This window comes from Ailuropoda melanoleuca, chromosome 10 (genome assembly GCF_002007445.2).
Source record: "Ailuropoda melanoleuca isolate Jingjing chromosome 10, ASM200744v2, whole genome shotgun sequence".
In the NCBI taxonomy this organism is placed as follows: Eukaryota; Metazoa; Chordata; class Mammalia; order Carnivora; family Ursidae; genus Ailuropoda; species Ailuropoda melanoleuca.
The window spans coordinates 73,184,408-73,211,095 of NC_048227.1; the positions used below are offsets into that span (position 1 = coordinate 73,184,408).

At 38.1% G+C, this 26,688-nt stretch overlaps 1 protein-coding gene across 2 annotated transcripts; it reads left to right on the forward strand.

Annotated features, from left to right (window-relative positions):
* Window positions 1–2,600: 2,600 nt before the first annotated feature.
* HINT3 (histidine triad nucleotide binding protein 3) lies at window positions 2,601–24,927 on the forward strand. 2 transcript variants are annotated; one of them, XM_002915135.4, is made up of 5 exons: window positions 2,601–2,904; window positions 9,856–9,973; window positions 17,871–17,940; window positions 19,992–20,118; window positions 22,692–24,927. In XM_002915135.4, exons 1-5 carry the CDS (start codon window positions 2,704–2,706, stop codon window positions 22,722–22,724), a joined length of 549 nt encoding a protein of 182 aa, XP_002915181.1. In that variant the 5' UTR covers window positions 2,601–2,703; the 3' UTR covers window positions 22,725–24,927. The 2 variants fall into 2 exon arrangements, with proteins under 2 accessions (XP_002915181.1, XP_019650694.1); XM_019795135.2 differs by lacking the exon at window positions 2,601–2,904 and adding an exon at window positions 2,912–3,160.
* Window positions 24,928–26,688: the final 1,761 nt, after the last annotated feature.

Below are 26,688 nucleotides of genomic sequence, written 5' to 3' on the forward strand. Positions count from 1 at the left end.
CAAGCAGGGGGAGTGAGAGAGGAAGAAGCAGGCTCACATCGGAAGAGCCTGATGTGGGGCTCGATCGCATAACGCCGGGATCATGCCCTGAGATCACGCCCTGAGCCGAAGGCAGATGCTTAACCAGCTGTGCCACCCAGGCGCCCTGGAGCACTGAAGCTTCTGAATTTAAATTCAAGTAAACCATCTGATCCCTTTAATTATTTTACATACCATCACTACCTATTGGTAATAACTGTTAACATTTATTGAGAGTTTTGTGGCAGGCTGCCAGGCTTCAGTTCTCAAAATAACATTTGCATTAAGCATTGTTATTATCCTCATTTTATAGATGAAGAGACAGAAAGCCTTGACACATAAAGATAAATAACTTAGCCCAAATCTTCACAGATGGTAAGCTGTAGAGTTGTCTGACTCCAGAGCATGCTTGAAGCAGGGCTGCTACTAGCCCATATGGTGCCCTTGTGAAATCAGAGAACATTCCATTTCGCAAGTAAAATGTAGTTTTTGTCACAAAACCCAAATGATGGTTTCCCAGGAGAGCCAACCAGGGCACCAACTGGTAGCAGCTCTGCCTGTGTGCACACAACTGCCTAGGCTTTTGCTTGATCCACACCACTACTTCGGACAAGTTTTGAATAGTTTGTGTTGCTTTTCCCATTCCCATGATAGACAACGATATCAAGTTCAAAGTTAGGGAATGGGAAGCAAGTGTTTGAAAGTGCCAGGTAAGTGAGAGACCAATCACAGGTGTCACGGGAATGTAGTCAGGACAGGTACAACTTGTGCAAATGTGTGCCAATATGTAGGTGAATGAATGGTCTCCAGAGTGTATGTGTGTTGTCATATGCACCCAATATGGGTTTTTGTAGGAGTTAGCTCTTCACTGTTCTAGAGTTCTTAGGCCTGCCTGTGATTTTATATAAGTTGATATTTATCTATAATGTAAATTAGCATATTCTTATTTATGGTGTTCATTTACAGTGTCCTTATTCCTAATGATTCTTTTATTCATTAGCCAATTGTTAAGTGTCTACCTATATGTAAGGCACTATATGAGGCACTACAGTAGATTCAAAGACACCCATCCTTTTTATCAAGGAACATAATTTCTAGTAAGAAAAATATGTCCATAAATAGTATGTAATACAAAGTGATAAGTTCTACAAGAGAAGGATGGAAAAACTGCTCTATGATTCACAAGAGAAAGTACTTACTTAGTTTGGTTAATTTAAAAAAATGTCATGAAGGAGGGAGCATTTGAGGAATGGTTTGGAAGGTGGATTTGGATGTGCAGAGACGGAAAGATATTTCAGAAGGAACAGCATGGATTAAAAAAAAAGTGATGTAAAGGTGTATTACAGTGCATGGAAATAGTGAATACTTAGTAAGGCAAAGTAATGTACTGATTCTGAACCCTGCGTTGGATTCCCGATGTGGTATGAAGCTATTATAGTGGTCCCCCAAACCACTGGCAAACTGCAAAACTAATGAAAAATGTCTTGAACACATATGTACAACTACTTTAAAAATATATATAAATGCTTTCAATTAATACAACAGAAATCATTCAAAAACAGGACCGAATTCACAATAGGACTTTGCTAAATGTGTTTTCTAAGTCAACAAATAACAAGGATACTATAATGAACTAGTTTGAGAAATTTTTCAGTGTTAAAAAAGTTCTGCGTTCAAAAAGGTTGGTGGGTCTGGAGTTAGACAAACCTTTATCTTAGTTTGTTTCTTCATCTCTGTAATGGGGATTATTAAACCAACCTCGTTTGGTTGAGAGAAAATACATGGCACATCTTAGGTGTTCAACAAATGCCAAGTATTATAAAATAAAAAGCTGAGGTCAGAGTCCACCTTGAATACCAAGTTAACTAACTGAGACTTTCTTTTGGGCGCGATAGTTACTGAAAGGTTTTTGAGTAACAAGAGAATCAAGGAGGGAAACTTAGGTTATTGTAGTAGTCGAGGCATGAAGCACGAGCAAAGAATTTCTGGAATATTACGGACTATAAACAAACGACTCCGCGTTTACCTGTGTATGAGGAGTGTAAGATAAAGGCCACTATTTTGAACTAGCTGGTGCTTTCAACAACAAAAAAGCAGAGATACGAAGTTCAGTTTTGATATTTTCAGCTTAGGCACCTCAAATTCGTGGCTGAAAATGTACACACGAAACATCAAACATTATCTACGTTGAAAAGAATGCTCTAGAAATTGTGCTCATTCTCTTAAAACCTACGAATTTTTCAAAACTTTTTTTTTTTTTAAACAACATACTACACTCTTAAGGGGATGCTAACTTGCAGCTTTGGGAAAAGACGCCCAGCACACCCACCAGCTTCCATTTGGCCGGACGTTAGGGTGCGCCGGTGATGTCACCGCGGCGGTGCGCGCTCCTGCGCCTCGAAGGACGTGGTGCGTCTTTACCAACGAGACGCAGGGGGCGGAGCGACCTCCGTAAGCCCCTGCCTCCTCCTCCCCGTCGCACCCATGAGCAACTCGCGCGCCCCCTCATGGCCCTCGCTCTACTCTAAGCTTGGATCAGCGCGTGCGCCCAACTCCCAGCCCTTCCCAGCGGCAGGCAAAGGGCGACGCCTCCAGGTATAACTGAGGAGTTGCAGGAGGCTGACTCAGCTCAGGGCCCCCGGGGCCGGAGCAGTCAAGGTTCTCGGCCACCTTGGGGCGGGTACGATGGCGGAGGAACCTGAGCGCGGTAGCGTGGCGTCCGAGCCTGGTTTTGAGGCAGTGGAGCCTACAGAATCTAAGGTGTCTTCATCGAAGACTGCCGATGTTGTCGCAAAGTCATCGAAGGCGGAGGACTACAGTAGCAAGTGCGTGTTCTGCCGGATCGCGGGGCAGCAGGAACCGGGCACCGAGCTCCTGTACTGCGAGGTGGGCTGTTGGCGGACCGGGCGTGGGTGGGGGAGCCCAGGGACGGAGGCTTCGCGGTGGCGGATCGCTGTGGGGTCGTGTCAGGCCCCTGGGAGGGAGGCCTCGCAGGTGTGGACCGGGGAGGCGGAGGCTGGGTGTCCTGGTGTTAATGACGGACTTGCTTCTCTCGGAGTGGTGTCTGTCTCCGGCAGTCGTCTTGCTGTGCGGAGGGGGACAACGTAGCGGTAGAGCCAGACACTGCGGCTTCTGTCTGCAGGTACGAGGTATTTGGCAGAAAATAGAATTTGTGGCCTGTTTTTATTGGAGGGATTCCTCCCCCAACCCCCGCATCCCGCCCCCCCCCCCGCCTTTCTAGACTGCTTTTAAATTATGCACACTCTAATACTGCTACTGAGTAGAAAGGAGATAATGGTAATTGGGAAAAGCTTCGTTAAACTGACTGAAGTTAGGCGGGGGGGGGGGGTGGAGGCCGAGGTCAAACTATTTCTTAATAGCCTCAGATTTCCACTGAAGGGGTAAAGTTCGTACAGGTGTTGTCATTTGGAATGTATGCACGTTTTCAGAGCACTAAGACTTTGCTCAGGTACTTGAAAACAGGTATCTGGTACACGTTTTCTTCTACTGGTTCCATTTGCCTTTAAAGAAACAGTCTTTGGAGAGGGTAAAGATTCAGGGTTGGTTTGTTTGTTTTTTTAGTAATCATTAATTCATTTGTTAAAAGTGAATTGAATCTGTTCTAAGCTCCTACTGTTGGAGACTCATTGGTGAATAAGATAAAGGATAGTCCCTGTTCAGATCTTATAATTTAAAGCGTGGACTGAATACAGAGGAGGCAGCTGGTTACAGTGCCCTGTGCTTGGTGAGGTGGTTCTACCACCTGCAGTATTTGTTCTGCTGTGTGATTTTTTACCCCTCTAGCAGCAGCCGTCGTCTAGTTTTAGACAAGGTGAACAATTGGGTCATCCCACGGTTGGGGTCTGGCCCTGTGGGTATTTTGGAAGTGCAGCCGAACAAAGGTAAGAATTTATGGCTAGAGAGAGGTCTGAAGTGATAGACCTTGAAATCTATTCTGAGTAGGGGAAGGAGTGAAGACAGGAAGCGGCTGACAGGGAGAAGGAATAAGTACATCGGTTGTCTGTCCAATAGGCCTCTGCTGAACTGATCCATAGAGTCAGGACAGACCACTGAACTCTCCTTCATTCACTCCTGATTTCACCACATATAAAATTAGGCTAGCAAGAAGTAGAGTGAATTTTTTAGCTTCACAAAATTCAATGTTTGTTAGTTGCCTAGAAGCTGCTTTTAAATTTTGCACACTCCACTACCAATGTTGAGGAAAACTAGTAAATAATAGGTACTAGTAGTGTAAAAAGTTTTGTCTAAAAATAGTCATAGAGGAGGGCACCTGGGTGGCTCAGTCAGTTGTCTGCCTTCAGCTCAGGTCACGATCCGAGGGTTCTAGGATCGAGTCCTGCTTTGGGCTCCTTGCTCAGCCGAGAGTCTGCTTCTCCCACTGCCCTTCCCCCCTGCTCGTGATCTTTCTCTCTCTCTTTCAGATAGATAAATAAAATCTGAGAAAAAAAATAAATTAAAAAAATAAAAAATAAAAATAGTCACCGAGAGGGGGTGGGATGATCCAAACTTCTATCAGTTATTTCCAGGCCGAAGGTCAGGATTTTTTCTCTATGAAGAATGTTCTCAGAGTGAACTATGTGAAAAGGCTGGAACATTTTTATAGAGGAAATTAGACACAGTCAATACTTTAATTTATAGCCTACGTAGGCAGCTCAGGATGAGTATATACGGTAGTCCATATAATACAGAACATAAGCAAGATGCACACGCTTGTACAACGGTGCCTCAAAAAGTTGCAGATCTTTTTAAAATTGGGTCTAAGATGATTTCATATATACGAGCTCACTAATTAAAGGTTAAAGATTTGTTTTTTTTAAAAGAGAACCTAATCTTAAATTTGTGTATTTTGCATTCTACAAACAGTATATTCTTATATTCATTCACATATATTTGTTGTAAATATTTAGAAACTATTGGGTTTATATAAAGTAGAGTAGATTTATAATTAAGTCTAGAGGAGACTATTTGATTTGCAATAATTGGAGTTATCAGCATCATGTGGGTTTAATCTGGGAAATCTTTCTGGCAAAAGCTAGAGAAGATTCCTCACTCCATAAGCATCTGTATAGTGTATTTTTGTTGTATACTGCGGAGTTGAAACTAAGCAGATACTAGGCCATGCATTCTCAGAGGGGGATAAAAGTTAGTTTTGGGGTGACAGTATCTTACTCTTTTTGTGTGAGGCAAAGGTAAAAATAGTGGACATAAACAGATAGAGTATATCTGCAGTATTAAAATATCATGAGAGTGGAATCAGGAAAAAAAAGTCTTAAGAATGTCCTCAGAGGGGTGACAGTGAAAACATGGTTGAGAAATACCAGGCTAGATGTTTATTTTCACCTTGCTTGAGGCCACACTGAGGACATACTAGTTTAACTTTAATATCCTCCCTCTTCTTAAACCAAATTTGCCCTACACTTCAGATGGCGTGGTACAGAAATGTTCTTTCAAATGTTACTTCTTTTTGTTTGCTTTAGATATCAGTCAGGGGTTAGTTGCAGAAAGAAAAACTAGCGATTTAAAGCCGAAATTATTTAATATAAGGAATTATTTGCTAAAAATTCATTGCAGGGGCTGAAGGAAAAGCCTTCAAGAACGCATCCGGGGGGTGCCTGGGTGGCTCAGTCCATTAAGCGTCTGCCTTTGGCTCAGGTCATGATCCCAGGGTCCTGGGATTGAGTCCCACATGGGACTCCTTGCTCTACGGGAAGCCTGCTTCTCTCTCTCCTTCTCCCTCTGCCTCTCTCTCCCGCTGCCTGCCACTCTGCCTGTTTGGGCTCACTCTCTCTGTCAAATAAATAAAAATATATTTTTTAACTTTATTTGACAGAGAGAGAGAGAGAGTGCGTGCACGCTTGGGGTTTGATCCCAGGACCCCAGGATCGTGACCTGAGCTGAAGGCAGACGCTCAACCAACTGAGCTACCCAGGCACCCCTAAATAAAAATCTTAAAAAAAAAAAAAAAGATGACATCCAGAACAGCATTTGCACTCTGTGGACCTGTTTCCTCTGCCACAGCCAGAAAGGTAGGAGTCAGGTGATGGCCATTTGGAACTGAGACTTCAGGAAGATGTCTCTGTAGGTGTGACTCAGACATGAGGAAGCACTATGACCGCCACTGTTGAGCGGTGTTTCCAGCGGGAGTGCTATTGGCATTTGGGGTTGGATTCTGCTTTGTTGTGCAGGGCTGTTCGACCTATTGTAGGATGTTCCCCATTTCTGATCTCTGGGTGCTAAATGCTCATAGCATGTACATATTTCTGCTCCCCTTTGACAAATAACACAGCTTCAGAGCTACACTGTACCTGCTGGGTCTACACTGGTAGGCCATGGTGCCAAAAAAAATGGGTATCTCATGTCTGTCTCTTGACTCGCATGATGCTATTGACTAGACATTGGAAAGGGGGCCGGGGAGAAAGAAAAAAGAATCTCGGTCATCTTAGAGCTGACCTTGTTTGCCTGCTGGAACTAGCGGGAGCTGCAGAAAGATGACTTTTTCTCAGGTTAGCTTGTCAAAGCACCTAAGTCTGAAATCCATCTAATTGGCAAGATCTAAATTCCATCTGGGGTTTTGGCTTTTTAAATTTCTGTTATTACTAAAGACACAGAAGTATTTGGAATGGAGGCTGAGTGCCCATCTACCCACTTCACCGCAGTTTATTTGTCATATTTAATGAATGCTAAGCCCAGATGCTTGGATTCATTGGTGATAATGAAGTCAAGATGGACTAGCTTTTTGTCTAATACAGGCATTCTCAAAAGGGGTAAAAATTGATGTTCTTGCCTGGGACAGGGGCAGAGGCAAAAAAAAAAGTTTTTTACTTATATAAAATACATGTATAGCAGTTAGGATATAAACACATGTACAATATGGCTGTGGTATTAAAATATCAGGGGAGGGGGGCAATTAGGAAAAAAAATCTGAAAAGTTTCCTTAGGGGGATGGTAATGAAAAAGCTGAGAAACACTGTTAAAATCAAACAATGGCCATAATTCCAACTTTAAGAAGGTGTTTTGCAAGGACAGACTGAAAGATCTTGGAAAGTCTATCTCTGTTACTGGAAAAGTATGTAAAAAGTATAATGGCACCATTTTTTTTAAGGAGTAGAGGAGGGAGCATTGGTAGCTTTTTTTTTCTATTTAAGCATCTTTTATTTATTAAGCAATCTTTCTAGTTTAGTGTATGTTATTCGCTTCTAGTTCAAGGATAAATATGGCATATCCCACACTTGAGAAGCTTGCTTCTGATCTGCGTTGAAAGCATAAATGAAAAGTTCTCATTTAGCAGTTTTCATTAGGGATGGATAGTCAAAATTCTGTGTTTTAAAGTCACTTGAAATATATTTTCTTTGGGGGTGCCTTCAGCTCAGGTCCTGGTCCCTGGGTCCTGAGATCTTGGGTTCCTTGTTCGGTGGGGAATCTGCTTTTCCCTCTCCCTCTGCCCCCCACCCCCCGCCCGCTCGTGTGCTCTCTCTCATGTGCTCTAGTTCTGTCTCTCTCAAATAAATAAAATCTTTTTTTAAAAAAAGGAAATTTCTTTGTGTGTTTATGTTATCAAGGTGACATATAGTTAGGTTTATTTGTTTCTGTTTGTTTTCAATTTTTAGGTATTGTTTTTAAGTCCAAAAGGGTATTAAATATTCACATTTTTAAAGTCGATTGTAAAGCTAAGTACATTCAGAAAAGTCTAGCATCCATTCTTTTGTCATCTTTACCCTGTTCCTCTTCCCTCACAAGAAACTTAAAAATATATCTTTGATTTATCCTTCCATTGTGAGAATATGTATGTGTAGGTTTATATTTGTACTTTTCTTCCTTACACAAAAGATGGCCTTACCACTCTCCTGCTCCTTGCTTTATGTTTTTTAACTTTGAAGTATATTTCAGAAATGATTTTGTAAGTATATAAAGATCTTCTTTCCTTTTTATAGCTATATATTACTTCATTTTATGGATTTGCTACAGTTTATTCAACCGGTCTCCTAGTTGCATTATGGACCCTTACTTTTTTGCTTTTACAAATCATGCTGCAAAGGATAGCTTTGTACATGCATCATTTCATACTCTTTGTCATTGTATCTTCGGAAGAGAAAGTCTGTCTTAAAATGAAGAGTCTAAATAATGACTAGTTCAGTAGTAGCAGCAGGAGAGAGTGACATCAGAGGGCCAATTTTTTAGAAAGCTTAATGGAAATCTAATTCAGTCATTGATTGCATCAGCTACCTAAAATGCAAGGGTTTTCCTTCACCGGTTTTGCGCCGCCCTCCCCAACCTTTCCTCTAGCAGCTGCTAGTTTGTTCTTAGTATATTACCCTCTAGGTCCATCCATGTTGTCACAAATGGCAGGATCTCATCCTTTTTTATGACTGAGTAAAATTTCCTTGTATATGTACATCATATCTCCTTTATTCATTCATCTATTGATGAATTCCCAGGTTGCTTTCATGTCTTGGCTATTATAAATAATACTACAATAAACATAGGGGTGCATACATCTTTTGGAATTAGTGTTTTCATTTTCTTTGGGTAAATAAATACACAGTAGTGGAACTGGGGGATCATATGGTCTTTCTGTTTTTAATTTTTGAGGAACCTCCATACTGTTTTCCATAGTGGCTGCACCAGTTTGCATTCCCATCAACAGTGCCCAAAGGTTCCCTTTTCTACACATTCATGTCAACACCTACTTCCTGTCTTTTTAATACTAGCCACTGGACTGCTGTGAAGTTTCATCTCATTGTGGTTTTGATTTGCATTTCTCTGATGATGAGTGGTGTTAAGCATCTTTTCATGTGTCTTTTAGCCATTGAAAAAAATTTTATATAAGGGTATTTAGGGAATATTGATTTTCCTTTTGGAAAAGCTTGAAACTCAAATGTTAGTAGGATGAAAGACTCCCTTTTTCATTTCTTTTCTTTTTTCCTTACGTAACTATGTGGAGTATATAAATCAGGAAACTAATATAATGGATTGGACACTGAGTGCAATATACTGGAGCTTGTCTTAGCAATTCAAAGGCTTTTTAATGCTATAAACAGAAAAAAAAGTATTTGTGTATAACTGCTGTAAAAAATGTTTAAAAAGGTAACCTCTGGATATGTAGATGCTAGATGATTTTTCTATTACAATTGCAGAACATGCTACTTTGGAAAAAAATTAAACGTAAAAAAGAATTTATTGATCTTGCTATGTCTCTGCAGTCAAACATTTAAAAGTTCATATTAAAAGAGTGAAAAATCCTTAGATAGAGATGGAGAAATATTTAAAGAAATTTAAAAAAACCCTGGGATTGTTCGTAATGAAGTTTTTTGTTTTGTTTTTTAAAGATTTATTTATTTATTTATTTGAGAGAGAGAGAGCACAAGCGGGAGGGGCAGAGGGAGAGGGAGAGAGAATCTCAGGCAGACTGCCTACTGAGCATGAAACTGGACATGGGGCTCTGTCTCACAACCCTGAGATCACAACCCTGAGATCATGATCTGAGCCAAAACCAGGAGTGGGACCCTTAACCCACTGTGCCACCCAGCCGCCCCTTTGGTAATAAACTTTTATTGAATTTCATTGATAATTGTTTCCCTGAAATTAGCTTTATGTAAGTCTTCATTTTCTGGAACAAATGAGCATCTCATGAAGGATGCTAAAGCTTGTCTTTATGAACTTAATGCATAATCACAATATTGCCCAGCTGGGGTTAGTTGTAACATAAGTACCATTTCCCTATCAGACTGAAATTTAGGGTGTTTAAGACATGCCAGAACAGCATTAGGAAATTCTTTTTTAAAAATTCACTAACAAATGGTATGTTTTTTCCTTCAGAATGAAGACCTAGTTTGCTTCAAAGATATCAAACCAGCAGCACCTCATCATTATCTTGTGGTGCCAAAGAAGCATCTTGGAAACTGTAGAGAGCTAAAGAAAGATCACATAGAACTGGGTAAGATGACAGCAATATTCTTCACGGTTATGTCATTCTGAATTGGCATCAGTGATAGCAGTGACAATTAAAAAGAAAAAGTCTAGCCAGGTGTTAAGGAAAGAGGAGCATTTGTGAAACTTCTGTCATGAAAAATTTCAAATAGATACAAAAATAAAGAAAATAGTGTAATCTCCATGTGTTCATCACCCAAGCTCCACATTCCCACAGTGGATTTAAAGCAAATTCCAGACATCATGTTATTTAATCTTTAAAATCTCTAAAAGCTATTGCCTCTTTATGTTTTTTAAATGGTGGCTTTCTTTGACTTTGAAAATGGAAGGTTATAGAAAATGAGACCATGTTGGTACCTACCTTATAAGTTTCTCGTGCAGATGAACTAACACCAAAGTTTAGTGATGAGATTTTAGCAATGACCTTTTAACTTCTGAAAAGAAGATTTTGAATCTTGTCTCTTACAGGGTTATCCTATATTTTCTTACTCATGATTTCTGTGACTTACCAGTCATTTCCTAAGACATTTCTAAGTTCACTTCATATCTGCTTTCATAGCCTTTGTCTCCAGGATTAGTTTGGTTAATAATTTAAGTAGCTGACAAGATAGATTGGGCCAGATTTTTTTGGAGGTGAATAAAGAAATATTTTTGATGGAAAACTTTGATGTGTACTTCGTTAGTATTTAGACTACTGAATTACCAGTATTTAAACTGTTTCTTCTCGGTATTGCAAGATTCCTTCGTCATCTGAACTTCAATGAGTACATTTCATATTTATTCCAGCAGATAAAGTCCAATATTTTTTGCAATATTTAGTATCAAGCGGTAGCCACCATGCCTGAAGTATTTCCTTTTTATAATTATTCTTAAGGAGGGAGAAATATATTCATGCTTGGTTTTCTTTTTCTAGCATTCTGTTTTGTTAAAAGTTTTTATAACTGTTACTAATAAAATGTTAACCAGTTTTGAAGCAGCATGGTGGGTATTTGGGATTTCATTTTACTGTCCTTTCTGATTTTGTTCATATTTTAATATTTCTGCAAAGAAGTTTAAAAGTTCTTACAGTTAATATGGGGCGCCTGGGTGGCTCAGTCGTTAAGCATCTGCCTTCAGCTCAGGGCGTGATCCTGGCGTTATGGCGTCGAGCCCCACATCAGGCTCCTCCACTATGAGCCTGCTTCTTCCTCTCCCACTCCCCCTGCTTGTGTTCCCTCTCTTACTGGCTGTCTCTCTGTCAAATTAAAAAAAAAAAGTTCTTACAGTTAATATTTATATGCAGTCTATGAAGTTGGGGAAATAATAAGAAAGTGGAAGAGCTCAATAATGCTATCAAGCACTGTGATTATAATTGATATTTTTAGAATTCCACCTAACTATAAAGTACACATTTTGTTAAGAGCACATGTTCACCAAGATAGACCATATTCCGAGCAATAAAGTTAGTCTAAATACATTTCAAATTATTGAAATCTTTTTTTTAAGATTTTGTTTATTTATTTGACAGAGATAGAGACAGCCAGTGAGAGAGGGAACACAAGCAGGGGGAGTGGGGGAGGAAGAAGCAAGCTCATAGCGGAGGAGCTTGATGTGGGGCTTGATCCCATAACGCCGGGATCACGCCCTGAGCCAAAGGCAGATGCTTAACCGCTGTGCCACCCAGGAGCCCCCAAATTATTGAAATCTTATACGTTCTTTGATCACAATAGAATTAAAGTAGGAAAATAATAAAACCTAGAATTGCACTAAATATTTTTAAATTAACACACTTTTAAATAATTTCCAAATAAATAGGTCAAAGATAACAATATGGAATTAATAGCAAAAATGCAGCTTATCAAGATTTGTGGAATGTAGCCAAAGCAATACCTACAGGGAAATTTCTAGCTGTATATGCTTATTTTAGAAGAGGACGTTTAAAACAAATGACCTAAGTTTCTACTATAGGATGCTAGAAAGAGACAAGCAAATCAGACCAAAATAAATATAAGGAAAGAAATAATAGAGTACATAACAGTGAGATAGAAAGGAGACAATAGCTTTTGCTCCATGTATTTTGAATCTGATTTTAAGTGAATACATAATTATGATTGTCATGTCTTCTTAATGAATTGATCCATTTTTTATCATTGTAAAATGTCCCTCTTTGTCTCTGGAAATACTTCTTGAGTCTATTTTGTATGCCATGAATTTAACTACTTTAACTTCTTGTTACTTACTGTCCATATTGGGTATCTTTTTCTATACTTTCAACCAAATTGAATATTAATATTTAAAGACTTGAAGATAGCAATATCATTGCATCTTGCTTATTTATTATTATTTTTTAAATGTAATGTGAAAATCTGTGATTTTTAATTGGGAGTGTTTAGTTCATAAAACTTTAATATAACTATTGGCGCAGTTCGATTTAGATGTACTATCTTGCCATTTGTTTTCTGTGTGTCCCATTTTTTTAGTTGACCATAGAGTTGAGGGTCCATATCTAGGCTCTCCCTTCTGTTCCATTGATCTGTGTGTCTGTTTTTGTGCCAGTACCATGCTATCTTGGTGATCACAGCTTTAAAATGTAGCTTGAAATCAGGCAATGTGATGCCCCCAGCTTTGTTTTTGGTTTTTGTGGTTTTTTTTTTTCAACATTTCCTTGGCGATTCAGGGTCTTTTCTGGTTCCATACAAATTTTGGGATTGTTTCTTCCAGCACTTTGAAAAATGGCATTGGTATTTTGATCGGGGTGGTGTTGAAAGTATAGATTGCTCTGGGCAGCATAGACATTTTAACAGTGTTTATTCTTCCAATCTGTGAGCATGGAATGTTTTTCCATCTTTTTGTGTCGTCTTCAGTTTCTTTCATAAGTGTTCTGTAGTTTCTAGAGTATAGATCCTTTACCTCTTTGGTTAAGTTTATTCCAAGATATCTTATGGTTTTTGGTGCTATTGTAAATGAAATCGATTCCTAATTTCCCTTTCTGCAGTTACATTATTAGTGTATAGGAAAGGAACTGATTTCTGTGCATTGATTTTGTATCCTGCCACATTACTAGATTGCTGTATGAGTTCTAGTAATTTGGGGGTGGAGTCTTTTGGGTTTTCCACATAAAGTATCATGTCATCTGCGAAGAGAGAGAGTTTGACTTCTTCTCTGCCAATTTGAATACCTTTTATTTCTTTTTGTTGTCTGATGGCTGTTTCTAGGACTTCTAGTACTATGTTGAACAATAGTGGCGAGAGTGGGCATCCTTGTCGTGTTCCTGATCTTAAGGGAAAGAGTCTTAGCTTTTCCCCACTGAGAATGATATTCACTTTGGGCTTTTTATAGATGTTTTTTATGAAATTGAGGAATGTACCCTCTATTCCTACACTCTGAAGAGTTTTAATCAGGAAAGGATGCTGTATTTTGTCAAATACTTTTTTTGCATCAATTGGGAGGACCATATGGTTCTTGTCTTTCTCTTATTAATGTGTTCTATTACACTGATTGATTTGTGAATGTTGAACCACCCTTGCATCCCAGGGATGAATCCTATCTGGGCATGAAGAATAATCTATTTAATGTACTGTTAGATCCTATTAGCTAGGATCTTGTTGAGAATTTTGGCATCCGTATTCATCAGGGATATTGGTCTGTAAATCTCCTTTTTGATGGGGTCTTTGCCTGGTTTTGGGATCAAGGTAATGCTGGCCTCATAGAATGAGTTTGGAAGTTTTCCCTCTGTTTCTGTTTTTTGAAACAGCTTCAGGAAAATAGGTACTATTTCTTCTTTGAAAGTTTGGTAGAATTCCGCAGGGAATCCGTCAGGCCCTGGACTTCTGTTTTTTGGGAGGTTTTGATCACTGCTTCAATCTCGTTACTGGTTATTAGTCTATTCAGGATGTCAGTTTCTTCCTGTTTCAGTCTTGGTAGTTTATAGGTTTCTAGGAAGGAATCCATTTCTTCCAGTTTGCTTAATTTATTGGCATATAGTTGTTGATAATAATTTCTAATAATTGTTTCTATTTCCTTGGTGTTATTTGTGATCTCTCCCCTTTCATTCATAATTTTATTAATTTGGGACCTTTCTCTTTTCTTTTGGATAAATCTGGCCAGTGGTTTATCGATCTTATTAATTCTTTCAAAGAACCAGCTTCTAGTTTCATTGATCTGCTCTACTGTATTTCTGGTTTCTAATTCATTGATCTCTGCTCTAATCTTAATTATTTCTCTTCTAGTGCGTGGCTTAGGCTTTAGTTGTTCCTTCTTCAGTTCTTTAGGGTGAAAAGATAGTTTGTGTATTCTAGATTTTTCTGTTTTTTTGAGTGAGTCTTGAATGTCTGTGTGTTTCCCCTTTAGGACCGCCTTTGCAGTATCCCATAGATTTTGGACCAATGTGTTTTCATTCTCATTGGTTTCCATGAATTGTTTAAGTTCTTCTTTGATTTCCTGGTTGACCCAAACATTCTTCCTGGGTGACACAAGCATTCTTAAGCAGGATGGTTTTTAATAGTGTTTGCATTTCTTCCAAGTTTTTTCTTGTGATTGAGTTCTAGTTTCAAAGCATTGTGGTCTGAGAATATGCAGGGAATAATCTCAGTCTTTTGGTATCGGTTGAGACCTGATTTGTGACCCAGTATGTGGTCTTTTCTGGAGAAAGTTATATGTGCGTTCAAGAAGAATGAGTATTCTGTTGTTTTAGGGTGGAAGGTTCTGTATATATCTATGAGGTCCATCTGGTCCAATGTGTCATTCAAAGCTCTTGTTTCTTTGTTGATTTTCTGCTTAGATGATCTGTCTTTTGCTGAGAGTGGAGTGTTGAGGTTCCCTACTATTAACGTATTATTATCTATATGTCTCTTTATTTTGGTTAACAGTTGGCTTATGTAATTGCCCATGTTGGGGACATAGACACTTACAATTGTTAGATCCTCTTGTTGGATAGACCCTTTAAGAATGATATAATGCCCTTCTGTATCTCTAACTACAGTCTTTAGCTTAAAATCTAATTTGTCTGATAAGAGAATTGCTACCCCAGCTTTCTTTTGAGGTCCATTGGCAAGAAAAATGGTTCTCCATCCCTTCATTTTCAGTCTGGATGTATCTTTGGGTTCAAAATGAGTCTCTTGTAGACAGCATATGGATGGGTCATGTATTTTTAACCAGTCTGCAAACCTGTGGCATTTTATGGGCGCACTTAGGCCATTCACGTTGAGAGTGATTATTGAAAGATGATTTTATTGTCACCATATTGCCTGTGAAATCCTTGTTTCTATAGATTGTCTCGGTAAATTTCTGTTCTATATCACTCTTGGGGGTCTTTCTCCTTTTATAGAAACCCCCCCCTTAATATTTCTTGCAGGGCTGGCTTGGTGGTCACATAATCTTTCAGTTTCTGCCGGTCTTGGAAGCTCCTTGTCTCTCCATCCATTCTGAATGACAGCCTTGTTGGATAAAATATCCTTGGCTGCATGTTCTTCTCATTTAGTACCCTGAATGTGTCTTGCCAGCCCTTTCTGGCTTGCCAGGTCTCTGTGGACAGGTCTGATGTTATTCTGATGTTCCTCCCTCTGTATGTAAGAAATCTCTTTCTTCTCCCTCACTGCTTTCAAGATTGTTTCCTTGGATCTAAGATTTGCAAATTGTTCTATTATATGTCATGGCATCGGTATGTTCTCATTGATCTTGGGAGACGTCCTCTCTGCCTCTTGGACACAAATGATTGTTTCCTTCCCCAGATTAGGGAAGTTCTCAGCCACAATTTGCTCAGATATATCTTCTAGACCTCTCTCTTTCTCCACCCTCTCAGGGATCCCAGTAATTCTGATACTGGAACATTTCATTGAGTCACTAATCTCTCTCAGTTTGATTCTTTGGGGTTTAATTTGTTTTTCCCATGCCGCCTTGGTTTCCTTCTTTTCCGTCATCTTATCCTCTAGCTCTCTAATTTGTTCTTCTGCCTCGTTTACCCTGGCAGTCAGAGTATCCAGTTTAGACTGCATTTCATTCATAGCATTTTTAAGTACGGCCTGATTAGATCTCATTTCTGCCCTTAGAGATTCTATATTGTTGTTAATATTTTTCTCAAGCCTAGATATTGCCTTGATAATTGTTACTCTGAAGTCTATTTCTGACATCTTGATTATATCCCTATCCATCAGAGACCACAGTCTCTGATTCTTTCCTTTGTTGGGAGTTCCTCCTCTTAGTCATTCTGTTGAGGGGTCATTGAGGGAATGTACAGAGTCCAAGTTATTGACCACAACCCAAGCAAGATGCACTTGTTTTATAGGGACCTTAGGGTTGTTGTCCTCTTGTTCTTTCAGCCTGTCTTCTGGGGGAGGGGCCTGCTGCTGTTACTCATGCAACCCTATTTGGGCAGAGTTGCCCTGCCCCCTGTGTGGGCGGGGATGGGCTCGGTGAAAACCAGTTTTTTGGGGCTTTTGTTCTCTGGCAGGTTTCCCCATTGTCTTTCCGCCTCTCTTCGAAGAGTCAGAGCAGAAGTGACTGTATCCAAACCTCTGTCAGAACAGAGAGATCACATCTGCCCTTCACTGAGCTCTCCAGGCCACATTGTCTCTGTTTCTGTCTGTGCTGCTAAAAGCCCGCAGAGTCCTGGGTTGTGCGCCCCACAGCTGCTCTCCTAGCTGTTGCTCCTAGGGCCGGGCCTGTCTCTGCCCTTTGTGCTTCTAAAACCTCCAGCTGTCCCGGGGTTCACATGCGTGCCCCTATAGCTCCAGGTTTCAGTCTGGGGGGCTGTTCTAAGTCCTTTCCCTGCCACTACTGGTCTGGGAGTCTATGCCCAGTCCGCGGGAGGCTATTGCCTTCCCAGTGCAAGAACACAGAGGCTCCCTCCCCCTTCCATTTATCTTCCCATATCTGCCTGCAGAATCACGGCTCCCCACCTCATACCTCGAGACCAACCACTGGAGATATTCTTATCCAGTGAGATCCAGATATATCTTCTTACATCTCAGACTGATGTGGGTGTTCAGAATGGTCTGATAGATAACCAGCTCAATCCAGGGGACCAGTTGAAATAGAGTCCCGTACTCCTCCCTCGCAACAATTTTATGAGCCTCTTTTATAACACCCATCCTCTGAGGACTCTCTCATTTCTTCCCTCTTCCAAATAGTTGGTTACACCATTCAGAAACAAGAGAGGTCTGCAGATTGGCATTGTGCTTTGGAGATTGCAGGTTACCAGATTTTTTTTCACGGGGAAGCGTATTCCTATCCGAAGGCATAAAGCACCAAGACAATAAAGACGCTAAGGCAGATAGAATTCAGAAGCCAAGACAATTATATGAACATTTAACTAATCAAAGGTAGGCTGACATGAAGGGCTATCATATCCTTAATTTGGGCTGAAAGACAAATTAAGTTTTCCTGTCTGTCTTCTTAATTCAAATATGTTTTTGTTTCTTTTTTTTTTTTTAAAGATTTTATTTATTTATGCGACAGAGATAGAGACAGCCAGCGAGAGAGGGAACACAAGCAGGGGGAGTGGGAGAGGGAGAAGCAGGCTTATAGCAGAGGAGCCTGATATGGGGCTCGAACCCATAACGCCGGGATCACGCCCTGAGCCGAAGGCAGACGCTTAACCGCCGTGCCACCCAGGCGCCCTAGATATGTTTTTGTTTCTTACTTGGTCTCCTTATGATTAGAATTAGACCTAAATAGGATCAGATGTCCTAAGTAGTCACTTGATAGTACTCCTCAACAGCTTTCAAACTCAGCCTATACTCCATAATTTGTGGTAGGTTGAACCTTCATTTTAGCGTTAATGAGCAAACTTCTCAGTAACTTAGAGCTATTAAACAGGTCTTTAAATGTTTACCCATTGAATACGGCTTTTGATTAGGATCCTAAAAGTTAAAATTAATTTAGTAATGTCTCCTACAGTGTAATGTAGTTTCTTTCTTGTTTTATAGTTGAAAGCATGGTAACTGTTGGAAAAACCATTCTTGAAAGGAATAATTTCACTGACTTCAAAAATGCGAGGTATGTATACTTCCAGATAGAAACCAATATAGTAGTTGGTTTTTCTGAAATGTTGTTCCCTCCTGGGAAATGAAAGCAGAGGTGGCTTAAATACAGTTTTCCTGAAAGTGAACATACATTGTTCATTGGTAGTAAAAATTTAATAAATAAAACTTCTTCCTCTCATGTGTCAGCATCTGATAATCACCACTTGGAGTTTGGGCAGACAAATCTATTTAAGCAGTGGGTAGGTAAAATAGTTACAAGTCCACCTTTCTTTGTTCAAAATGCCCATTTCTGTGAAAATTGTATGTAAATTGAATGTCTTTAGAAAATACTTTATTTTATGTGATTAAAAATACATTATTATATTTGTAGTGTGAAATTAACTTGAATTCGTTGCCTGCCGAACTGATCTCTGGCATTTGCCAAAGTTTGAGCAAAAAGCATATAATGTCCAATGTGGCAACGATTTTACTTAATCTAAGTAGTGTTTTTTCCTTTTTAAAAGACTTCTGACTTTACCTTGTGTGACGAAAGGCGTACCAAGGCAGGTTGATTGGAGATTACTTCTAACATCTGAACTGGAATTCAAAGAGACCTGCGCTGTAACGCTCTCCATGTTACTTGCTGTGTACTGGGCTCATACTGGCTGTGATACTTGAGGCATTTAACCTCTCCAAGATAATACCTGCTCTGCCTACTTACCGGTTCAAATAAGATTGTGTGTGTGAAAATCCTCTGAAAACTGTAAGCACTCTTCAAGTGATAAGGAACAGATGGTATTTGAGACCCTTTGGCCAAAAGCAGTATATTCCCTTCCCAGTCAGAGGAGTGCTTATTAGAAGAATGAATGTTGGACCAAGGGTCTCAATCCTCGCTCCACCACTGCCTGACTTTGTGACCTTGGGAATCTCCTACTTTCTGGATCTTGGCTTCCCCATCTTTGAAATGAAAGGGTTGAATGAACCCTTGAGTCGCGTCTAGCTTTTAGATTACTTGATTCTATATTACGTGACTCCTGTTTCACAGAAGGAAAACTCAGTCTCCTTTTTTAGGTGGTGGTGGAAGCTTTTCAATAGGTGTTGTGTTTCTGGCTCTCCATTGTCAGTCCTGTGTTGCTGCAAATAGACCACTTCTCCTACGCCCTCCTACAATCCCTCTCACTGTAGTCTTTTTTTTTTTTTTTAATTGAGACTCACTTCTAGTTTGAGGAGGCAAATATTTCTAGGCTTTAGACTCGGATTATTGTTACAAGTGTGCCTTTCTCCACTCAATTTCTAAGTGGACTTGCAAAACTGTAAACTGATTTTTAAGAGATAGAATCATATTTTAAAAACTTCTTAGTAGAAATTTGTTAGTAGTCAAAGGAATGCTCTTATAAATGTTTTATAAAGCAGATAATTATAATTATCATCTAACTTATTTTCATTATTAAGTAAGAAATTTGAGTGATGATAAACTTTTTTTTAAATAATGATATAAATAACTCACTACTGGAAGATGGGTTGGTCAGGAAATGACTGCTTTATTAAAGGAGAAGGCACACTATTTACTGGCTATGTCTTGGAATAAAGGAACCCTTCTACTTGAGTGTCGTGTAATTTTTTTTTTTTAAAGAAAAGGGTAGAATTTATGCCAAACATAGTACACAACAAACAACTTTATGTCCCAGCTGTACAGTCTAAAAGTTAAAAGTCCCAGGAGTGCCCTGTAATTTTTTTTAAAAGATTGCAGAGCCATATCTTAGGAGAATTAAAGGCTAAAATTGATAAGAACTGACATAATGCCAACTCAGAATTCATAAAGGTGTTACTGAGACATTATATGCTGTTAAGCCCTTCCTTGATGAAGAGTTTGTTACGGTGAACTTCAGCATGAAAAGAGGAGGAAGTGTGTGAATACTGAGAAGTGTATAAAGAAAGCAGTAAAAGTGATGTTTGAGTGGCAGTCTGTCTACCCTAGGTAACCTGTTTTGGATATCTTTAATATTTATGTGTTTTAACCTGAAACAATAGCTTTAAACTATTGTAGAACTGACTTGCCAACTGTCTCTTACCTCTCTGTTTCAGAATGGGTTTCCACATGCCGCCGTTCTGTTCCATCTCCCACCTGCACCTTCATGTGCTGGCACCTGCCGATCAGCTTGGCTTCTTATCAAAATTGGTTTATAGAGTGAATTCCTATTGGTTTATCACAGTAAGTGCTGTTATTATGGTAGCAACATACAAAAATATCTAAAATATTTGTCCTTTTTGTTGTAGTTCTTCTTCTCTTGGCAGCAGTAGGCACTTAACAGCTCTCATAGGCTTGATCCTCTCATTTTATGTACTGCTTATACATATCTGAAGTCATATTTTTAATTTAAGGGATTTTCCAGGTTATCAGATCTGTAGGAAGAGAAGTTATGGTTAAGTCTTTCCGTTGCAAGCAGAGGATATGAAGAACCATGGCATTAGCAGTTCAGAACCTGGAGTCCGATCTGCGTTGAAATTCTGGCTCTATCAGTTACTTGAGGTCCCCTGTGCAAGTTACTTAAATGTTTTAAGGCCCAAGTTCTTTATCTATTACCTGCCTATAAGGAATATGCCCACCTGTTACAGTTGATAAGAGGATTGATAAAATAATCTACATATAAAGCACTTAAAACTGTACCTTGCAAAGCAAGTACTAGAAAATATTACCTGCTGCCTGTTATCATCACCAACACTATTGTAGAAATTGAATTTCTGTAATTTTCTAATTTAGAAAAGGGCTGCCCTTATAGCATCAACTGCTAGATCTGAGGTTGAAGCTGTTAAGCCTAAAAAATTGCAGAATTCTGCTTTGCTAGGGCAAAAGTAAAATAGAATTCAAGCTGGTTACAGGCCTGTTCCCTGACAGTCAAGCCTTAGTTATTAAGTGACTGTCCTTCCAGGGCCACTTGACTAGTAATTTGCCAGTCGCTATGTGTCCAGGATGGTAAGGAGATCTATAGTTGCTATATTTAAATAATCACTAAATTACAAATTAAATAATTGCTGTTAATACATGTTGTTATTATAGTCATGGTACCTAAGAAATTAAAAAACATGATTTCTAGAAACTTCATATTTCAAATTATCATCCCTCTCTTCAACTTGTCCAGATGATTTTATTTAATTTAAAAATAATTTGAGGGGCGCCTGGGTGGCACAGCAGTTAAGCGTCTGCCTTCGGCTCAGGGCGTGATCCTGGTGTTATGGGATCAAGCCCCACCAGGCTCCTCCTCTATGAGCCTGCTTCTCCCTCTCCCACTCCTCCTGCTTGTGTTCCCTCTCTCGCTGGCTGTCTCTATCTCTGTCAAATAAATAAATAAATAATCTTTAAAAAAAAATAAAAATAATTTGAGATATTTACATGTGTGTTCGAAATAAAATTAGTAGAATGTTCGATAGGGCAGTTGGTGTGGTCTCTTTAAACAATCAGTATGATTAAAAAAGGGATTTTTTTCCTTATTTGTATTTCTAATTTTCTATATGCTCCATGCTTTTATAATAAAGTAATTAAAAATACATTTTTGTAATGTTTTTAACCATATTTCCTTACCTGACTTTTTAGTTAGAAGAAAATGAATGAACAGAATTATGTGTTAATGGTTCATTCTGTGAATCTGAACTCTCTTTAGATCTGTCAACATATATGAGGAGACTTTGAAAAAAATCAAAATAAAGATACTAAGATTTATTTCAAAATCTCTTATATAATGTTTTAGATATATCAGATGTTTGAGAAGAGTATTTGAGATAATGAATAACTAGAAGACTTTGGTTTACTTTTTACTTTTTTTTTTTTTTTAAAAGATTTTATTTATTTATTTGACAGAGGTAGAGACAGCCAGCGAGAGAGGGAACACAAGCAGGGGGAGTGGGAGAGGAAGAAGCAGGCTCAGAGCAGAGGAGCCTGATGTGGGGCTCGATCCCATAACGCCAGGATCATGCCCTGAGCTGAAGGCAGACGCTTAACCACCATGCCACCCAGGCTCCCCTACTTTTTAATTTTTTTAATAGATGTTATTTTTTAGAGGACTTTTAGGCTCACAGCAAGATTGAATGGAAAGCCTAGAGAGTTCCCATACACCCTTTGTCCCCCATATACTCACAGTCTCCTGCTATGGACATCCTACACCACAGTGATATGTTTGTTATAATCCATGAAATTACAGTAACACATCATTTTTACCCAAGTTCATGATTTACACTAGGGTTTATTCTTGGTGTTCTATGTTTTATTCGTTTGGAAAAATGTGTAGTAACATGTATCCAATATTATAGTATAATAAAACTCTCTGTGCTTTACCTATTCATTTCTCTCTCTCCCTTAATTCCTGGTAACCAGTGATCTCTTTAACGCCTTCACAGTTTTGCCTTTTCTGGAATGTCTTATAATTGGAATCATACACTATTAGCCTTTTCATATTGGCTTCATTCATTTAGTAATATGCATTTAAGGTTCCTCCACATCTAGTTTACTTTGTAAAATGTTTGTAGTATACTTATTTTCCTTTTCTTATTGAAGCTTTTTAACGAATATGCAATATGGATAAAAATCTGCCTCAGTATATACAATGTGGAATACCTTTATTATAGTTTATAAAACTATTGAGAAATTTTTTATAAGATATATTTAGGAACAGAATGTGTAATATTCAGCTCTTCTGCTGTGACTTATTATCATAGGGATCCCAGTCGAATTATTTCATAACGGCTACAATAAGTAGAATCTAAAACTATGTTGTGTTTTCAAAATTACAGGCTGACTGTTTGATTGAAAAACTAAGAACATGAAAATGTCAACAGTGGAAGATTTTCCTAATCTTGGCTCAACGTAAACTAATATTTTGGTCCTTTTGAAGTCTAATTACAATTGTAAGGTTCATTGGGTTTTATGAGAGGCTATTACTGGCTAGCCTTAAATCTTTTCTGAATGTCTGTTTCCTGAGAACTGTGATACAATTCCATGGATACTTTGTCATTGACTTCTTTGTTTTAATGGTTACTTGTTTAAGGTATAAGATACTATAGATAAAATCCCATTAAAACAAATCCTGTTAATCAGGAAGGGCTATTTTTTTTAAAAAAGTTTAAATATTTTCATTTCTTAATAGTTTATTATAGTAGTGATTTATTTATGAAGAATAAACTGTCATAGAAAGTACTTTATTGGAACCTTTATTACTGCGAAGGGGAAAAAGAAATTAACCATTTCTTGACAGTTATATAAGTTTACACACAAAATTTCAAAATGAAGAGTACCATACTACGTAGTGATTTCTGTTCTTGTTGATGGAAAGAATTGTATATGTGTCACTTTTTACTCAGGTTTCAGATGCTGGTTTTCACTTCTTGAAGCCTAACATTTTTGTGATAAATTGTTCCTGAAAGCTATATAATATACATAAAGTAAATTCCAATGGTGAATTCACAAGAACAATCAATTTGGCTATCCAAGAGAATTCACTGTAATGGCATTTTACCTGTAAGAACATAAATAGGGAAGAAACATAAAATGGTTATAGTAATGCATTAAAAACTGGTGGAAATTGTTGTTCTATGGTTTGTTTATTGTATCAAAGGAAAAGTAGAATTAAAAAGTGGTTAGGCCTAGCTTTTATCATGAAGAAATCCTGATTCGAAAGTAGAGACAGATTAAGCTAGGATGAGAAAATTTATTTTAATAGCTCAATGTTAGCATTACTGATGTATCATTTCGTGAGACATATTTCTCTAGGGATTGTGCCGATGTACACTAACAATAGTGAATGTAAATGAGGAGGAAGGTACTAAAAGCTAATCCCACGTTGTGCCAGTGTATCATAGTAACACCACGTGCATGAATATAAATTAACACAAGGATTAAAGCTTTGATGTTAGAAATAGACTGAGATGATTAGTTTTCTTTCTTATTTGTGACATAATATTAAACATAGTTTTAAGTAATAAAATACTATTACAATGTTTACAACATGTGGGATATTTAGTTACAACATTTGAAATAAAAATTCATTTATTTATTTAACAAACATTTGCTGAATATTTAATATGTGACAATTAGGAAATAAAGGTGAGAAGTCTATCTTCAAATGCTAATACAAGGGTCAGACAAAACCAGTGATTACAGTTTAGTGTGTTAAATGCTGTAATGTCCACAGAAGAGGCTGTGGAAAGGGATACAATTTTGAGAGCTGGTGGCAGTAGAACTGAATATTTAGGACTCGGTGTTTGGCAGGTAGACAGTGGAAGTTTAGGCCAAGAGACCCACATGTACTTTTCCTGAGTTCTGCTTCCGCTATTATTTACTTTACAATTGAAATGAATGTTCACGTTCCATTTTATTCACTGGAAGTGGAAGTAGGGGTTTTGGGCTCTCAAAATTAGATTTCCAGGCTTTTCAGCACTGCTTTGTTAAGTAGCTCACTGACCACCTACACAGATTAGCAGTTACAGGTTTGTAGAAATCAGCTCAAATATGACCAGGTTTGGAAAAGGAATTTTCTGTACATAGAACATGTCGTACTATGTGAACTTGCAATGACATACTGACACTATTATAATAACATGTAAGGTATTTAAGGAATTCTCAAATGCCTTATGGACTTCTTCAAAAATATGATTAGCCAATTGATTTAATTTATATAGGTTTATACCATGTCATAGTTAAGTTTTCCTCCTTTGTTGGAAATCCTTGATCGTCACATTCTTAGCAGCATTTCTCTTTTACTTGTAAAGATTAATAAATTACTACAATTAAAATTCACTCAGCTTTTTCAGTAGTTAGAGAATTTGGTAACTCAGTAGCTACCCATAACATTAGCTCAACACAAACCCAATTTACCAACTTACCTTTAAAATGTTTAAAGCAGTATCTAGAGCATTATTCATGCATGTTATGTTATTGTTTGTGACTGCAGAATTGTAAAATGATTAGTGAGTTGTTTCAAACTGTGCTTACTTAGCTGAAAGAAAGCTAAATAAATTTGGAAAAATACTGTGTCAAGTTTTGTCTCTCTGGACTGTGTGTGTGTGTGTGTGTGTGTTTGACTTTATTTTTTAGAGCAGTTTTAGGTTCACAGCAAAACTGAACAGACATTACAGAGATTTCCCATATAGCCTCTCTCATTCTTAATATTTCCCAGAAGGGCAGTACATTTGTTGCAGTTGATAAACCTACACCTACACTGACACATCATAATTATCCAAAGTCCATAGTTTGTCTTAGGGTTCACTCCTGGTGTGGCACATTCTATGAGTTTGGGCAGATATATAATGACATGTATCCATCATTACAGTATCATGCAGAATATTTTCACTGCCTTAAAATTCCTCTGTGCTCTGTCTGTTCATCCCTACTCCACCAACCCCTGGCAAGCAGTGATCTTTTTACTGTCTGTGTAGTTTTGCCTTTTCCAGAATATTATATAATTGGAGTCACACAGTATATAGCTCTTTCAGATTGGCTTCTTTCACTTAGTGATATACATTTAAGCTTTCTCCTTCTTTTTATGGTGTGATAGCTCATCTCCTTTAAGTGCTAAATAATATTCCATTGTCTGGATATACTACAGTTTATCCATCCACCTACTGAAGGATATCTTGATTGCTTCTATGTTTTGCCAATTATGAATAAAGCTGCTATAAACACCTGTATGCAAGTTTTTGTGTGGACATAAATTTTCAGTGCCTTTGGGTAAAAAACAAGGAGCATGATTACTGGGTCACATGATAAACATGTTTAGTTTGATAAAAAACTGCCAAATTGTCTTCCACAGTGGCTATACCATTTTGCATTACCACCAGCAATGAATGAGAATTCTTGTTACTCCACATCCTTGCCAGAATTTGGTGTTGTCAGTGTTTGGGATTTGTCCATTCTACTAAATGTGCAGTGGTATCTCATTGTTTTAATTTCCTTTTCTCTGATGACATATGATATGGAGCATGTTTTCATATGGTCATTTACCATCTGTGTATCTTCTTTGGGGAGGTGTCGCTTAAGGTTGTTGGCCCATTTTTAAATTGAGTTGTTTTCTTATTGTTGAGTTTTAAGAGTTCTTTGTATTTTTCAGATCACAGTCCATTATCAGGTGTGCCTTTTTGCAGATATATTCTCCTAGTCTGTGGCTTGTTTTCTCATTTTCTTGACACTGTCTTTCACAGAGCAGTTTTTAATTGTAATGGAGTCCAGCTTATCAGTTATTTCTTTAATAGATCATGACTTTGGTGTTGTATCTAAAAAAGGCCTTGCCGTACCCAAGATCATCTAGGTTTTCTCCTATTATCTTCTAGGAGTTTTATAGTATTGCATTTTACATTTAGGCCTATGATCCATTGTGAGTTAATTTTTGTGAGGGTTGTAAGGTATGTGTCTAGATTGATTTTTTTTTCAATTGTTCCAGCACCATTTGTTGAAAAGACTATCTTTACTCCATTGTATTGCCTTTCCTCCTTTGTCAAAGAGTAGTTGGTTATATGGGTCTATTTCTGGGCTCCCTTTTTTCTATTCCATTGATCTGTTTTCACCAATACCACTGTCTTTATTAATGGAAGCATTATAGTAAGTCTTGAAGTTGGGTTGAGTCAGTCCTTCAATCTCGTTCTTCTCCATCAATATTGTGTTGGCTATTCTGGGTCTTTTTCCTTTCCATATAAAGTTTAGAATCAGTCTGTTAATATCTACAAAATAACTTGCTATGATTTTGATTGAGATTGCATTCAATTTATAAATCAGGTTGGGACATCCTAACAATATTGA